Here is a 17,196-nt window from a genome sequence, read left to right as displayed (position 1 = left end):
CTCTTCTGTAGCAGCTTGTGTATCCCAGGCTTGAATTTCTTGTGCGACAATGACTTATTTGTGTGTCATCCCCCTGCCAGCTGTCAGGGGTAGAAGACCAGGTGTCACCATTTCTCCTAGTGAAAAACAGGCACTAGAACACCCGGTTACTGTGGGATTATGTCATGCCCTCAGTGGGTTGTTTCAGTCCCCCTAACGGTGGTCCTGGGAGTGGGGTCCTCACTGGTGAAACCAAGATAGAAAGGACTTGCCAGGGTCACACCCGCAAGAAGGGCTGGGGCTGGGCTTTGAACTGTGGTGATCATGACTGTTTTGCCACATGCTCTGCTAACAAATGTTTATTTAGTGCTTGTGTTAATATCTGGCCCTTGTACATGTCTGGTCTCTCTAGTAGTAAATGTTTATAGAATTAGTAAAGTGCTAAATAAGGAAATTTATTAATAAATGGGTATCATTTACACTGAGATTATTCATAGTCTCTTCACAGTGAGCTGAATCCTCAAGAGAGTCAAGGGAGTTTTTAGAAAGTTTTGAAAAACTGACATAGTTTTCCATTTTTAATTTCTCCAAAGGATCACTACCATTTTCTTTCAAAATGCTTCATTGGTACTAAGGGATATTTATTGAAGAAGTGATGCTATATTGATGCTTTTTTTTAAGCTTTGAAGTAATATGACAACTAAAGACGATACATTCTGATTTTGATTTTCTTTTTGTCTAGAATAGATTTTTGTAGATTTGCATTATTAAAAATATAAAATATAATAGACACTCTGGCCAGGTGTTCACAGCCTGCAGGTATGAGTTTGGGGTCAGTAACAGCTGCCGTGGGAGAAATAGGATCAGAGAACTGAGAGCAGGTTTTCCTCTGGGCCAGGCGCTGGCACAGTCAGGAAGCTGCTGGGGACAGTCCTCAGGAAAGGGTGACATCAAGTCCTTATTTGGCTCTTTTGCCCAAATTAATTATGCTCCCATTTTGCCGTTTGCTTGATGCTTGAAGCATCCTGTGATTTGGTATAACTGACATGTACTTGTATACAAACCCAAAACTTGCCTGTGCATTGAAATTTTTTGGAAGTCATTATTCTCCCAAAGGTGTGCTGATTATTTAAATTTCATAGTTGAATAACAAATAATCAAATATTTAAAGAGTATTATGACCAAAAATTAAGACTCCAGATGAAGAAGGGCCTGTTGAAATCATTACACGCTGCATCAGGGCTGGGCACTGTGCTGGGAGCTGAGGGGACAGTGGTGGTCAGACGGCTCTCCACTCTCAGAAGGCTTGCTTACAGTCCTGGTGGGGAAATGTGAGGCTGGAAATGCAGTGGTAGGGGAGGCTCTGGGAGGGAAAGCCCATCAGGAACAGCTCTGTCTAGGGGGCCCCCAGCATGCCTGGAGGTCCTGTGCGTCTGCCTAGAGCTGAAGCTTCGGGTCTGTCCTGGCTTTGCCATTCAGCTAGTTTCATTTTGTTTACCCCTATATGGCTCCAGTCGGTTTTGGGGTGGCAGCTAGTTGTGGAGTGGAGCACAGAATTTGGCAAACATGAGCTGACAAGCTGATTTCGAAAATAACCTCAGAACACAGGCCAGCTAGCAACTGGCAGCTGAGGATGATGTGCCGTGGAAAGGTTCAGTCCTCTTGGGCAGCTCCCGTGGCACCGGGAGGGGAGAGAGCACAGGCTTTGAAGCCAGAAAGACATGGATGCAAGTCTTACTTTGCTTCTTGCTGTTACCAGTTGGCCTGACCTTAGGAAATGTTATTTAATCTCTCTCCAATTGTTCCCACTGGAGAAAGCCCTGTCAGCCTGAGGATCCAAGACGCGTACGTAAAGTGTCTGATGTCAGCCAGCATCCGTTCCTGTCCCTTCCTGGGGTGTGTGTCAGGTGTCCTGAGAGACTGGCCGTGGGACTCTGTCATGATAACCAAGCTTCAAGGACAGTCAGTGCTTCCTTGGGGCATCACTTGGTAACATGGGCATAAACAAAAGTACTCAGTCTTCAAGGTCATAAAGTAACCGAAGTGTATTCCTTTTTTTTTTCAGATCTCTTACCTCAACTAGAAGCTCCGAGTTCTCTTACTCCCAGCAGTGAACTCAGCAGCCCAGGCCAAAGTGAGCTCACTAATATGGATCTTGCTGCGCTCTTCTCTGACACACCTGCCAATGCTAGTGGTTCTGCAGGTGGGTCGGACGAGGCTCTGAACTCCGGAATCCTGACTATTGACGTCACTTCTGTGAGCTCCTCTCTGGGAGGGAACCTCCCTGCTAGTAATAGCTCCCTAGGGCCAATGGAACCCCTGGTCCTGGTGGCCCACAGTGATATTCCCCCGAGCCTGGACAGCCCTCTGGTTCTCGGGACAGCAGCCACGGTTCTGCAGCAGGGCAGCTTCAGTGTGGATGACGTGCAGACTGTGAGTGCAGGAGCATTAGGCTGTCTGGTGGCTCTGCCCATGAAGAACTTGAGTGACGACCCACTGGCTTTGACCTCCAGTAGTAACTTAGCAGCACACATCACCACACCGACCTCTTCAAGCACCCCCCAAGAAAATACCAGTGTCCCGGAACTGCTGGCTCCAATCAAGGTGGAGCCGGACTCGCCTTCTCGCCCAGGAGCAGTTGGGCAGCAGGAAGGAAGCCATGGGCTGCCCCAGTCCACGTTGTCCAGCCCAGCAGAGCGGCAGCACGGTGCCCAGGACACAGAGCTCAGTGCAGGCACCGGCAACTTCTATTTGGTATGAAGCAGTCTATTCAGTCATCACCATATAGGTCACTTCTCTCATACTCAGTCTTGAGGATATTCTGGATTAATCCTTTCTATGCAGACATTTCTGGTTTACAAAAGGACGCAGCCCTGGACTACAAGTCTGGAACTGACAAGTTCTTATGACCTTGACAAATCACCTTAACCCATCTGAGCCTTAAATTCTCATTTATTTCCTACATAAGGAGATTTGGCTAAATGCTTTCTGAGGTCCTTTGGAGTCCTGTGGCTCCATGGTAATGTGCTCCTTTCTTTGAAAATTGGGGGTTTTGTAATGTTGAGATACTTTGCCTCTATGCTTCTCAGCTCATGACCAGCCCTAGAAGAGGAGTCAAGACATAAGCCACCTTCAGAGGTTCAATGGAAACTTTAAAACCATACCAAACTCTTTTTTAGAACTAGAATTAACGAGAAAAGAAAAGAAAAAAAGGGAGGGATTTATGAGCCTTAGTTCTTGGAGAATTATAAGAGTACTCCAATTTTGAGGCTACACAGTTAATATACTTTATATCAATTATACATTTAATATAATTTAATTTAAAATAATTTAAAGATTATTGGGAGATAGTCTGACTTTCCTGACTCAGATGGGAATGATCAGATAGGGTTTTTTTCTGTGTGTGTGTGGCACAGGCTAAATTTGATGGTGACATTTATATTGTTCAGAGTGTTACATCTTATTTTACCACAACTTTTAAAAAATGTTAAATCTTTTGAAGTAGGATCAGTTGTGAGGCACATAGTAACTGAGGCTCCATGGAGCCAGCTTTCATTTCTTTCAGTGGGAGAGGACGGTCTCTGTCTCTGCATTTCTGGTGTCTTGCTTGTCGGTGGCAGAGCCATGCTTGCCAGCCTTTTCTTAGCCATAACAGTTGCTAAGTGTACAGGTGACTGGGCAGGGATGGGAGGTGGCCACAGTTAGAGACAAGTGTGCAGTCAGTCCCTGGTGCAAGGACTGTGTGCCTCAGTGCCTTGGGAAATGGAAGCTCCCTGGTGCAGCTGTAGTGTGGGTGGAGGTGGAGAAGCCAGCAAGACCTCGGTCCTAACCCATGTTCGTTTTCTTGCTAGCTGTGTGGCGTTGGGCTACCTTGCTTCTCTGAGTACAAATGGTGTGTGGTGAATGGGTCCCAGGTATGCTATGAGCTTTGAGGGCTGCTCTTTTTCTCTTCGTAGTGATAAGTGTTAAACTGTCTTTCTTTGGAAACGTTCACAGACTTCCAACAGCTGAAGTCCTCTGAGTACTGTCTGGCACCCTCAGGAAAGTTCCTGAATTCAGTACCATCATTATTGTTTTTGCGTAAGACTTTGAGTGTAGCCCCTGCCACCAGAGCGGCCTCTGCAGTGGGTCTGTAAGGTGGGACCTGCCCCGGGCCTGCCGTACACGTGTGTGGCACAGTGTGAAAAGTGTCACGGAGTGCTGTGGTAAGGTGACCCTGGGTCACCTGGGCAAGGCTCAGTGTTTGTTTCAGAAAGCAGAGAAGTATGTAATTGATTTAAAAAGTTTCTGTGTAAAATATTTTACTATGTTTTAGACTTTGGAGGAATAAACTTTGCTTCTCTGGATAAGAAAGTCACATACATTGTTCCAGCTCCAAGTTTGTTCGGCCCTCGCCACAAGTGGACGTAGCATTTGGCCCTTTGTGTGCCTTGCTGGCGACTCTGGTTATGGGAGCTCGGATATGTCCCAGAAGCAGGCTTATGGCACTTCTCTAGCTCCCTTGCTACCCTTCCTTTGTGTCTAGATAAGTGACTGACACACTTTTCTTTGGTCTCAGGAGAGTGGGGGCTCAGCAAGAACTGATTACCGAGCCATTCAACTAGCCAAGGAAAAAAAGCAGAGAGGAGCGGGGAGCAATGCAGGTGAGGCCATGTGTGCTGCAGCCCTGATGAGCGAGGGCCTGAGAGTTCTCTGTCACTATTACTGGCAGAAGAAACACACAGCAGGTGTTTCTGTGCTCTTGGTTTTACTTTTCTGTTCAGAGTACCCTTTTTATCAACTCCTTAGTTTTATTTGAACTTAAGGGAAAAACTTAGTAACAAAATTCCCAGCATCAGTATGAACCTATTTTATTTGCCTAAACAAGCTTTGTGAAAGTTAAGGGTTCAAACACCAGTGTCAGTTACCTACTAAAGTAAATAAGCAAAGCAGGCCAGGTGTCAGGAAAGCAGAGATGGTGCCTGGTGCTGAATGGCCTTGGGGCCTGATCTTGGCATGGCAGAGACCTGGGCACTGCCACTGTCCCCAGGTACATGTACATGGAGCCAAACTGTGTGTCCTGTGGCATTGTCAGAGTTTTGTTGAAATCTTATTTGAAAATGTTAGCAACTTACTTGTATTTTTAAAGACCAAACAAGAGCTGGTAACCTATGTGGCCTCAAGCATCTGTCCTTCCTGAAAATGGAATAGTAGGATGTAGTGCTTAATGGAAACTGCTAAATCTTTTTCTAAAAACTAACAGTGGATTTTTAAAATGTATTTTTTTGTGTGTATTTCATTTGTCTTTTGTATTTATCTACAAGGGTTGATACAATTTTATATCTTGCTCTCTATTCCTAATAGTATCATGACTTCTTATTTAAAATAAATAACAATTGCCGATTTTCTGTTAATCAGTTTTCTTCAAGCCAGTGTTTCCCTATAATGTATGCATCAGCGTGGATTGTGACTTAGGAAGAGATACCTCCACTGTTCACGAAGTACCAGAATGGAACTTGCAGAGATAATAGAAGGAAGTGTGGTGGTGAAATTTGTAGAAAGAGTTGACCATAGACCAAGTAAAGTTCATGAAGGAAAGCGGATGCCTTTATTGAACCTAATAGATAATCTTGAAGGAAAAAGAGACAAACATTCAAGTATATAACACGTGTCCTATTACATTGCTTTGGAGTACTATCTATAAAGGAGATTTGATGTTTTCATTACTGTTTTTGTAAATATTTCAGCATTATCTTTAAAAAGTTAAGGACATTGGCCAGGTGCAGTGGCTCATACCTGTAATCCCAGCACTTTGGGAGGCTGAGGTGGGTGGATCACCTGAGGTCAGGAGTTCGAGACCAGTCTGGCTAACATGGTGAAACACTGTCTCTACTAAAAACACAAAAAAATTAGCCGGGAGTGGTGACACATGTCTGTAATCCTAGCTACTTGGGAGGCTGAGGCAGAAGAATTGCTCAAACCTGGGAGGTGGAGGTGGCAGTGAGCCGAGATTGTGCCACTGCACTCCAGCCTGGGTGACAGAAAATGAGACTCCATTTCCAAAAAAAAAAAAAAAAAGTAAGGACATTAAAAAAAATTTTAGCCACCTACTGTTGCCAATTCTTTAAAAATGAACAATATTTTCTTAATGTCAGTATCTAGCAAATGTTCAAATTTTCAGTTGTCCCAGATGCCTCAAATGTTTTGTGTAACTGTTTGTTGGAATCCAGTGGGGTTCATATGTCACTACTGGTTGATACATCATCTCTTGACTCTGTTTGACAGCTGTAGGGTTCTCTGCTATCTCTTGCCTGGTTTCTGTTGAAGGAACTGATTGTTCTTTCGAGTGTGCCAGTCTAGACCTTAATGATCACATCACTGTTTTAACATGTTCCTTCCTTTTTTTTCTTTTCCTGTTAATTAGTAGTTATGTCTAGTGGTTAGATCTGGTTCGTTGATAAAACTCTGCTGCAGGTGGGGGTGGGTTCTCGCTGGAGGCCCCCAGCCTCTGGTGGGCTGTCTGTCTGTACTGCTGGCGACCATTGTGACCAGATACTGGATCCACTCATTCCTTAGGGGTTACTCTAAACGGTGGCACTCTAAATCTGTCATTTCTTTCTTTCTTATAGCTGGGACATGTCTATAAAGAGCAGCTTCTCATTTTTGTACCGTGAGGTGCAGTTAATGATGTTTGAATCTGTTTGAGTTTCTTAGCATCCTACAGTGATGGTCGGAGTATTTTAATGCACTCATTGGTTTAAATACTTCATAGACTTCTAAGGGACATTGAAACCTGGTACCTGCTAGGTCTCCGTGTGTGAGTGCAGCAGGAGAATGTCGTCGTGAGGGTGAGGCTGCTGCCACTGCCACCCACATCCTTGAAAAGCCCCTCTGGGTGCCTCAGCCAGTGGAGGAACGCCACTGTCTCTTTTCCAAAACCTGTAGGGCACCGTTGTCTTCCTGCGCCCATGTGTCTGCTGTGGTTTTAGACCCCTGTCCCCCCTCAACGGGGATGCCTTTGCCCGCTTCCCCTCAAAACAGCATCCTGCATACTCATGCTGCATTTATCACAGCTGAGAGTCCCCTGTGGCTGCAGTCCTGGAAGCTGAACGGCAGACTTGATGTGGATATGACCAGGCTCCCCCAGTGCCTTTCCCTGTTGCAGGCCGCATGTGCATTTAATTGTCACCCTTCCCCATCTCCTCTGGTCTGGGTGAGGGCCTTGGCCCTCCCTTGTCATGGGCTTTCAAAGAGGGTGGGCCTATCACTTTGGACTGTCCTCCCTGTGGGCCTGACTGATATCTTCTGGAGATGAGACTTGGGCTGGGGTTGCTAGAGACGGGGGCGAGGTGCCCTCCCCACACATCCTCCCTGGGCTATGCTGTCTACATGGCAGGTATGTAAACCTGGATCCCTGGTTAGGGTGGTAGCTGCTAGGTTTCTTCACCATCTACTTCCTGTTTTTCCTTTTGTAATTAACTATCTTGCAGTAGATGCTTTGAGACTGTGTGTGGAGCTTAGGGGTCCCTAAGACCATCTTCACTTCTGATATCAACTGCAAGCTTGGGGGTCCTCAAGACCACCCTTAGGTAATTCTCTAGAAGGACTCATGGAGCTGACTGATGGCTGTTGTACTGACAGCTAACGCTTATTGCAGCAAAAAGACACAAATTAAAGCCAGCTGAGGGAAAAGGGGCCCAGGCAGGGCTCATGAGAGTTCCTAGTGTGACACTTCAAGTGTCCTCCCATGGAGGTGTGAACAGTGCCAACTTCTCCCAGCACGTGACAGCACACACAAGTGCCATTGCCCCCCAAAGAAGCCCACCTGAGACTCGCTGTCTGGAGTTTTGTTGGGTCTCAGTTGTGTGGACTTGCTGGCCTTAGTCTCCAGCCCTCCAGAGGCTGAGCTGGCACTATGTGCCCAAGGCCTCCACCATGGGTTAGCACAGACTGTGGAAGTGGTCCAGGGCACCCAGTTAGACAGACATTCTTACCAGACAGGGCATTCCAAGGGCCTAGAGATCTCCCAGGAGCCGGGGCCAGAGGCCAGGCCTCTCTGGGCAGGGTTAACCCTTTGCCTTGCAGTGCAAGTGCCCTGTTTCTCTTTAAGCTTTCCTCTCACGTAACACTCAGCGGGGGCTTTTGCCTGTGGGGTTCTAATGGTGATTTTCCATTTCCCTTATTTTTGTATACTTATTAATTAGAATTTTGTAAGGAAGAGCTGTCTCTTCTCCCTCATTTACTTATTCGGTATGGATTCAATGATACTGATTTGCGATCTCCACTCACTGCAAGCTCTGCCTCCCGGGTTTACACCATTCTGCCTCAGACTCCCAAGTAGCTGGGACTACAGGCGCACACTGCTACGCCTGGCTAATTTTTTTTTTTTTGTATTTTTAGTAGAGACGGAGTTTCATCGTATTAGCCAGGATGGTCTCGATCTCCTGACCTTATGATCCGCCCGCCTTGGCCTCCCTAAGTGCTGGGATTACAGGCGTGAGCCACCGTGCCCGGCCTCAACGGTATTGATTCTTTAGGCTGTAGTCAATATGGGATTATGATTAATATTATCACCATTTATTTTGTTGCTCCAGTTGTTCCAGCTGTGGACAATCCTTCAATTGGAGTCTTGTGCCCCATCAGCATTCTCCATTCTAGCTTTTTGTTTTGAGCACTTCCTTCCTTCCTAGCACCAGCAGGCTCTTGTATTATCCCTGTCCCTGCCCTGGAATCAACTCCTCCAGAGAGCCCTGGTTTCTTTTGTTAGAGGGTGGTATTTAGAATGCAGACACTAGGTGTACTTACTGTTACTGGGGTGTTGTTACACTATGGTTTCAGTGGTCAGTGCTAGTGTTTGTGTATGTTAACTCACGCTGTGCTTTGGATTCAGGCTATTTCAAATTTTAGATAATATGGTACATATATTATGTATTAATACCACTGGTTACTACATTGGTACTTTTCAGCAAAATATATCTAAGTGGGGTCAAATAAGACTGTAAATAGCTTTACATCAGTTCAGGTCAGTTATGTTGCTAAATTACTTTTGGCATTAAGTTCAGGGGAAAAAAATGGGGTTTGGGACTTTTGGGGTTTCAAGATTTGTGATTGAGAGACTGTGAACCTGTAATAAGTCCAAGAACGAGCAGTTTCTGTGTAATAGGACTGTTAATGGAATCAGGTTATTTAGAAACAGTCAAGACTCCGCTGTTGTGAATGTGGTTAGGACCAGTGCACACGTCAGTTCTTAGGAAACGTGCAGTCTGAGCAATAGCATCTGAAATTCAAGACTGTTCCTGTTGTGTTGCTGTTGAGTGTAGAAAATAAAATGTGCCAACTTCTTTATCTCGAGTATTGAGATTCTCCCCTTAGAATAAAACAAAATTTTTCTCTCAGTGTAAAACTGTCAAGTTTTATTCTTGAAATGAATAGCAAAGTTAAGCTTTGAAAAAAGCATAAACAGCTTCAGAACTATAAATGAGTATGTATACCTCTCTGCTGTCTAAGGGGCAGAGAAGGGAAAGAAGGTGTGGTGCTTGTCAGAGGAGACAGCAGCAAGACACATGGTGACAGAAAACCAAGGGTATCCTGTGTCACAGTGAAATGTAATGAGGGCAACTCTCCTGCCAAGAGACAAAGATTGAATACATCGGAAGCACACTCTCTGCTGTGTGTTGTCTAGGAGAGGTGCACCCTGTATGGAAGTATTTGGGAAGGTTAAGATTAAGACAGGGTAAAATAAAACAAAGGCAAATCACAAAGCAAGGGCTAATGTTAATATGAAAAGTGTAGAATTCAAGGAAAAAGCATGGGAACAAAGAAGATTTTTCCTCTTTTTGGTTGCTGTTCATGTGTAGCCTACAACAGAACTATAAGACCCACAGACATTTATATGAATATTTATTGGAAAACATATACTATCAATATAATGTAAAAGCCGATAGAAATCTAGGATAATTGAATGTATAAAAACTAGCAGTTTGAAAGTGATTAGTTCATTATTTGCTGATCAAGCAGAAAAAAATAAGCATATGAAAGTTGTTTATAATGGGATTAATAAAGTTGATGTAATGGATCCTACTCCATGTCTGTGGAATATTTGTAGAAATTAAACCAAACAAATTAGGGCATCAGGAAAACTATACAAATCTTTACCAAAAAAATGTATATATAGTACTGCCTATATATACACACATGTAATACTGCCTATATATGTATGTATGTATATATGTATATGTACACATATTATATATATACATATACACATGCACATATATGCACATACACATGTATACAGATGCATACACACATATGTATATGTATACACACGTATATGTATATGTATACATGCATGTACACATGCACATGCATACACATATGCGCATGTACATATATGTACATATGTGTATCTATGAGTGTGCATGTATACATGTTTGTGTGTATATATGTATATGCATATGTGTATGTGTGCATATATGTATATATGTGCATGTGTGTGCATATGTGTATATATGTACAGATGTGTATATGTGTAGGAATGTATATATGTGTACATATAGGTATATGTGTACATATGTACATGTATAGGCAGTACTATGTTTTCTGATCATAATATGTTAAATTAGTAAAAATTACTTGGAAAACAAAAGAAAACCTCTAGACAATTGGGTGAAAGAAGAAATAAAAGCGAGGCTGGGCTTGGTGGCTCATGCCTGTAATCCCAGCTCAGCTACTCAGGAGGCTGAGGCAGGAGAATCACTTGAACCCGGGAGGCAGAGGTTGCAGTCAGCCAAGATCACACCATTGCACTCCAGCCTGGGCAACAAGAGCAAAACTCCATTGCCAAATAAATAAATAAATAAAAGCTAATTACAAATACAGGAAAATGGATAGGCCATGTGTTTGTAAGTTTGAACTCTTGAGCCAGCGACTTCTCTGCACATTCAGCTTTCTCCTTTGTGAAACGGTAATAGAAGCATGCTGCACTTGGGATTCTTGTGGATTACACGTGAGGGTCTTAGAAACACTTGACGTTGAAGCCAACTATTATGTATTACTGTATATGGAACACAAGGGATGTGGCCAAAACTAGATGCAAGTTTGTGCCTCAGATGTCTTCCTGTCAGAACAGAGTCAAATCCAGATTTTGATGCTTAAATGTGACAGCTTATTCAGATTTAAAAAAACTTTTGGTATGGGCCAAAGAAAACATATCCTTAAGGGGATACAGCCCCTAGGCCATCATTTTCCATTTCTGTCTGAGCAATTAAAAAAAAAAAGCGTTAAGTAAATTCCACAAATTCTTTGGAATACATAGAGATAAATAGATACGTTAACTGTATGATAATAAGTTAGAATACTTGCAACAAAATGCAGAGTTTTCCAGAAAAACAAGTAATCATTCAGAAATAAGAATATGAATAGTTCATTAACAGTTCTCCCCCTTTGTGGAATTTGTACAGTAAATGCTGCTCCAAAGCTCTGTGGAAAACAGAAGCTTCCCATGAAAAATCTGACAAGGATATCTCTCAGAAAGAGAGCTGTAATCCCAGCACTGTGGGAGGCTGAGGTGGGAGTATTGCTTGAGGCCAGGAGTTCAAGACCAGCCTGGGCAACGTAGTAAGACCACCCCATCTCTAAAAAAAAATAATAATAATAATTAGCCAGGTGTGGTAGCACACACCTGTGGTCCCAATTACTGGGGAGACTGAGGTGGGAGAATCACTTGAGCCCAGGAGATGGAGGTTGTAGTAAGCTAGGATCTACCACTGCACTCCAGCCTGGGTGACAGTAAGACCTTGTCTCAAAAAAAAAAAAAAAAAAAGCTGTAGATTGGTGACTCTTACGAAGATAAATGGAAATGTTCTAAATAAAACACACTTAGGATCTGGCAATATATATATTTAATGTACTATTCTGACCAAATAGAGCTTAATCAGATAGCTTGAGAATGATTTAACGTTAGGAAGTCTGTTAATTGCATTATCTCAATAATTGGTGAAGAACTTTATTATTTTCTCAACAAATCCTGTATTTGATTTACAAAATTGATATTCATTATTGTACTGGTGGGACTAGGAATGTAATAAAAGATTATGTGCCCAAACCAACAGCCAGCATCATGCTTAATGGTGGGTTATCAGAGGCGTTCTGTCCACACACCTAGGAGTTAGACAGGAATTGCGTGTATTACCCTTGTTACCCTTGGTGTTGGATGTTGTTTGAAGGTTCTTGCCATTGAAATAAACCAAGAAAAAGTAATAAGAACTGCAGGAAGGAGACAAATAACAACTTACGGATGATTTGACTACTTACTGGAAAACTCAACTATCAGAAAAATTAGTAAAACAGAAGATATTTAAGTGCCAGTTAGAAAATAAATGTCTACTATCCAGAGCTTCCTGCATAGCCAAGTAGCCAGCTAGGAAATGCAGTGGGAGAAGAGATCTCATTCACACAGCAACAGAAATCATAACATAGCCAGGAGGAGATGTCACCACTGGACAGGAGGTGAAGGGAGGGATGACAAGATCAACTGCTCTCAGCTGGGGTGATCCCTTGCCTTGGATGAGTCAGGCAAACGGTGGTGAACAGCACAGACACCCTGCTAGAAGTCTGGTGGCAGGACTGGGTGAAAAAGCACCTCATATTCAGGAAACCAAATGATAAATGTCATGCAGAAAGACAACCAGGAGGAGTCTGTGGAACTTTGTAGTTTTAAACTGGGGATAGGGAGGGTCTCCAAGGAGGCAACACCCAGCAGGGGTGAAAAAGGAGCCATGGAATATGTCTGGGGAAACACTTTTCTGGGCCAAGGGAGCCAACAGTCCTGACTATGACCTGTCAGAGGCAAAGCCAGGAGGCCGTTATGGAGGCGGACCTCGCCGAGGGAGCATTTTAGAAGGGCCAGAGCTTGCTGAAGGCGCCTGGGTCCTTGTCAGACTCCAGCTTTCCCTCAGTCAGATGGGGAACCAGAGGACGTGATTAGGAAAATGGTGTGATAGTTTGAAGAGAGCCGTTTCTGCTGCCATTTTGAAGATAAACTTACTTCGGGGAATGGGAGGTTTCAGAGAGAGCAGTTGGAAGCCTGTGTGCTCACCTAGCAGGAACAAGAGTGGCGATGGCAGTGGGGAGGGGTGCTCGGCTCCTGCACCTGTCTTGATGGCAGAGCCCACAGGCTTAGCTGACAGACGTGGGATGAAGGAAAGAGAAGCCTCTTTTGCTCTTCCCACAGCATTGTAGTGCGATTTCATGCAGAAGTCCAAGCAGGTTTCAGGACAGTTGTGTAAGAAGCTATGGACAAGAATGTCTAAGAAAATGGAAAACGGCGTAAAGGATTTGCACTGTAGCTAAGACTTCATGCAAGGCCGTGGCACCTGAAAGCATGTTCTGGTGCTGGGGCTGCATGGCAGAGCCAGGAGCCCAGGATCCAGAGCACTGGGCACTGACCTGGGACCTGATCATCTTTGCGTGTGGAAAGGTGGCATTTCCAGTTATTGACAGGTGAATGCTGGCCTTTTAGGGAAAAAAACATATTAGAATTCCATACAGAATAGAGAATGAAGATGAGAGGTTAAAGGTTTTTCTAAGGCATGAAGAGCCGTGGGGGCAGCCTGCACTTGTTCTGTTTGTCCTATGTCCTTCACATGCAGTAACGCTGTTCACGCCTCACAAAAACCCTATGAGGTGGAGACCTGCCATCAACCCTTCTTGCACAGGCGCCACCGAGGCCCCGAGGTTAAATCATTTCCCAGAGTGTGTCAGCAGAGGCACAGCCGCGGAGACATGTCCGCACAGAGAGCTTTCCACATCACCAGCAACAGCGTGAGATCATTGTGCAGAAGGTCATGAGGAGGATGGCAACGAGCAAGACGCAGCCGGTCAGTGCTCACAAGGACACTGGTAGATCTGACTGAGGGCCAGGTGGGCTGGGCCTTCCTGGGTGACAGGAGCCCAGTACCGGCCTTGGTGCACACAGCATGTCCTTGTGCTTTCTCAGGAGAGCTGCACAGGGGACACACTGTGATGGTTCTGGAGGGTCATTTGGTAGTGTGTTCAGGAGCCAAAAAATATGCATAATATTCAGTCTTACAATTACATTTTATGAATTTATCTCAAGGAAATCCCAGGGATCTGTGTGAAGCTGCACATGCTGCCGCTGCTCAGTGTGGGACTGTTTAAATATTTGTAACGCAAATGTCCAGAAGAACTGCACACTCTGTGCATGTTTTTAGTACGTTCGTATTTGTAAGAAAAAGTGGGTGTGTTGAGAGACAAATTTGTGTGTACATTTACCTGGAAACAAGCAGTAGTACACATATGCGTGCATGAAGTGGTATTTTCCTGAGTGTTAAGTTGTGAATGTTTTGTTATGATCATTTCTACTTTTTGTATTGGAAAATACTTTGTGTAATTAAAACTTGAAGACGGAGCTGCCATCAAAATGGTGAGCAGTAGAGCCCTGTTCCTCCTGGGGTGGCCTGGTGGGCCTGAGGAACTCATGGGGTGATGAGGAGTGGCCTCCGGTCCTTTCTTTCCAGGGAACTGTGGGGACGAGAGCTAGAGGGAGGAGGCGGGTTAAGTATGTGCCCGCCTCTCTGTGACTGGCGCACTGTTGTGGCCACCCCGGGACTCCCTGAACCTGGTGCAGTGCTGGCTTGCTGGTCCCAGCCTAGGGAGTGGGCCCCTGCGGGCGGAGGGGTGAGGTGGCTGTGCTGGTACTGCAGCTCAGGCACGCACACGTTAGAATATTCCAATGGGTGATCAGGTTGGATGGAGCCTTGAATTAAGTCAGTGATCAAATTTTTATAATCTTTTTATTTCGCTCTCAAACAAAAATCTTTACACACCTAGTCCAAGTTTTCTTCCCTTTCTTCCCGTTGCTGCCATGATGAAAGCAGAAGGGACCACCTTGCAGGGAGAGCAGCAGGAAGGGAGGTGCGGGCAGGGGTCCTGGGTCAGCAGGGGCAGTGAGCCCGGAGGTCCACCCCCATTGGTTCCTCATTCTGGAAGAGATTTCTAGTCACATGCACGTGGCTCCTGTGCCACGTGTATCATGAGGTGCCCAGGTGGGTTTGGATTTGGATGAGGGCATCTTTGAGGATGTAGGGGCTTTGTCATACCCTGTGGGCCCCGTGTACACCCCTGGGGCAGATGTGGCCTGTAACAGGGGAGGGTGCATGGGTCTCTCAGTTGGGGAGGAAAGCAGATTACAGACTTGTCAAAGTGGGGAGCTGTCTGCTCTTGTGTTTTCTTTAGGGGCAGGAGGATTTTGCCCAGCAGTCCATCATGGCTCCCACCACACCACTGACCCTTACGTGTCCAAGGTCGGAGCCTTGGCAGGTCAAGGGTGAGCAAGGTGCAGTTGCCTGTGAGCAGCTGTGGAGGGGCCTTTCCTGTTTACACTTCCTGTGAGGGTCTCAGACCCCTTGCAGGCTCTGGACATCGCTTCCTAGAGGGGCCTGGGCTCTTTTTGTCCTGTGAGTAAAGCTTCGGTTTTGATGGCTGTCGCAGGGAGAGATAGAAAGGTGCTTGGTGGCAGTGAACTTCCTGCCGCAGAACTGGGTGCGACCCCACTGCTGGAGAATGGGCTGCGAGCCGGGTTTCCCACACTTGCATGAGTGAGCGCCGTGGCCCTTCTCCACAGAGCGTCCTGCTATCACTTTGGTTTCTGTTAACTTTTACGCCTTTCTTGTTTCTTACTCTACTTTCCTGCATGGAGCACACAGCCCTGGCTACCTTTCCATCTGCATGGCAGACACCTGGTCTCTGTAGGTCCAGCTCATTCCGTGTCCCCTTTCGGTCATCCCTGTGTCGCTGTCAGCTGACTGAGGGTGAAGATCGGCCTTGGCAGCCCAGTGGGAAGTCCCGTGACTCCTGGCCCTCAGTGGCAGGTCTCCAGCCTTTGGGAAGAGGAAACTTCTATTTAACAAATAAATGGAATCGACTTTGCCACACACAGCCAGAACGATGATTTGTAGAGCCAGCCTGCTGAGAGAGTCAAAGCGTCAGTCGTAGGGTCAGGACCGCCAGGTGAGGTGTGGCTCCACCTGGGGCAGGACTCTGGCTTTAGCATCCCCTTCTGCGAAATGGGGAAAGTGATGGGACCTGGCTTTGTAGGGTGCTTGTGAGGACCTACAGGGGTTCTTGCAAAATACTTAGCCCAGGGCTGACTAAAAGATTCAGAGATGCTGGGCATGGTGGCACACACCTGTACTCAAGATGCCAAAGTGGGAGGATCACTTGAGCCCAGGAATTCAGGTCCAGCCTGGACAACATAGTGAGACCTTATCTCTTAATAAAAAAAGTAAAAGCTTTGCTAATAGTTTTAAACATATATTTTGTTCATTACATTCAACATTTTGTCGGAACAAAGTAAAGCAGAGTGGCAGGGCTTTGTATGTATGTGGTTTCGGAGCTGCTGACCTCTAGGATGGGATCCCACTACATTTACTCTTGTGAGGCCACTGGAGCTGACTTTGGCTGCCCTGTGCCACGCCCTGCATTATGTGCAGTGCCTGTGGACCTGCCCTGCCTGCATGCTGCCCTGTCCCACCCCCCGCCCGGGCAGTTCCTGCTCCTCCTGCCACGTGGATGCTGGCCATTGCTGTCTGACTCGCATCCTTGGAGACGCTGACCCAGGCTCCTCTCAGCACTTCCAGCTAGGTTTGGCAGTGGGAACATTAGGGGGATACTAGAGGGTGTGTGGCGGGAGGCAGGGCCTCACTTGTTCTGCTTCCGTGGGAGTTTCATGGCGATGGCTGTCTCCCCCCATGGCTGTGGCCCCAGTTCTTCCTGGGTGGCCCCTGCTGTAGTTCTGCTGCTATGTTCTGTCCCTCTTCTGGACTCTGGTGACACCACCCCTTCCCTAGTCCCTCTGGCCCTAGGGGTGGCAGCCCCACGACGTGCTGTGGTCTCTGGTGCTTGCTTCTTAGTGCATGGCTATGTCATGCCCTGATGCCTGCCCTGGATGCCTGTGTGGAATGCCCAGAGTGTTCTCGGCAGGGTCCCCGCTGTGATCAGCTCCTCAAGGGCGGTACCTGTGTCACAGACACTTTGGGGTCCTGTCAGTGGCCTCTCGAGGCTCCCAGGGTACCCTGCACTTTCTCACCCCTCGTTGCTCATCCGTTGTGGGTTTGTCTGTGTGCTGCAAAATGCACAGCTGTATTGAGTGCACCAGCCAGCAGCTGTGAGCTCCATGTGCAGGGCCACCATTGTGGCTGAGCACCTGCCACGCAG

General features: G+C 46.0%; 1 protein-coding gene across 3 annotated transcripts in view; it reads left to right on the top strand.

The window, feature by feature from the left end:
* The window catches only part of ZXDC (ZXD family zinc finger C), a 37,664-nt gene that overhangs the window by 11,589 nt on the left and 8,879 nt on the right, over nt 1–17,196 (top strand). Inside the window, exons 6-8 of one of the 3 annotated variants that reach the window (XM_023215340.2) lie at nt 2,045–2,733; nt 3,831–3,893; nt 4,538–4,622. In XM_023215340.2, coding sequence (XP_023071108.1) covers nt 2,045–2,733; nt 3,831–3,893; nt 4,538–4,622 — 837 coding nt within the window. Of the gene's footprint in view, nt 1–2,044; nt 2,999–3,830; nt 3,894–4,537; nt 4,623–17,196 lie in introns of those variants that run through there. The other 2 variants (XR_002732255.3, XM_023215349.3) reach the window with 2 other exon arrangements.

This window comes from Piliocolobus tephrosceles, chromosome 2 (genome assembly GCF_002776525.5).
Source record: "Piliocolobus tephrosceles isolate RC106 chromosome 2, ASM277652v3, whole genome shotgun sequence".
In the NCBI taxonomy this organism is placed as follows: domain Eukaryota; kingdom Metazoa; phylum Chordata; class Mammalia; order Primates; family Cercopithecidae; genus Piliocolobus; species Piliocolobus tephrosceles.
This window is presented reverse-complemented; position numbering and strand designations above follow the sequence as displayed.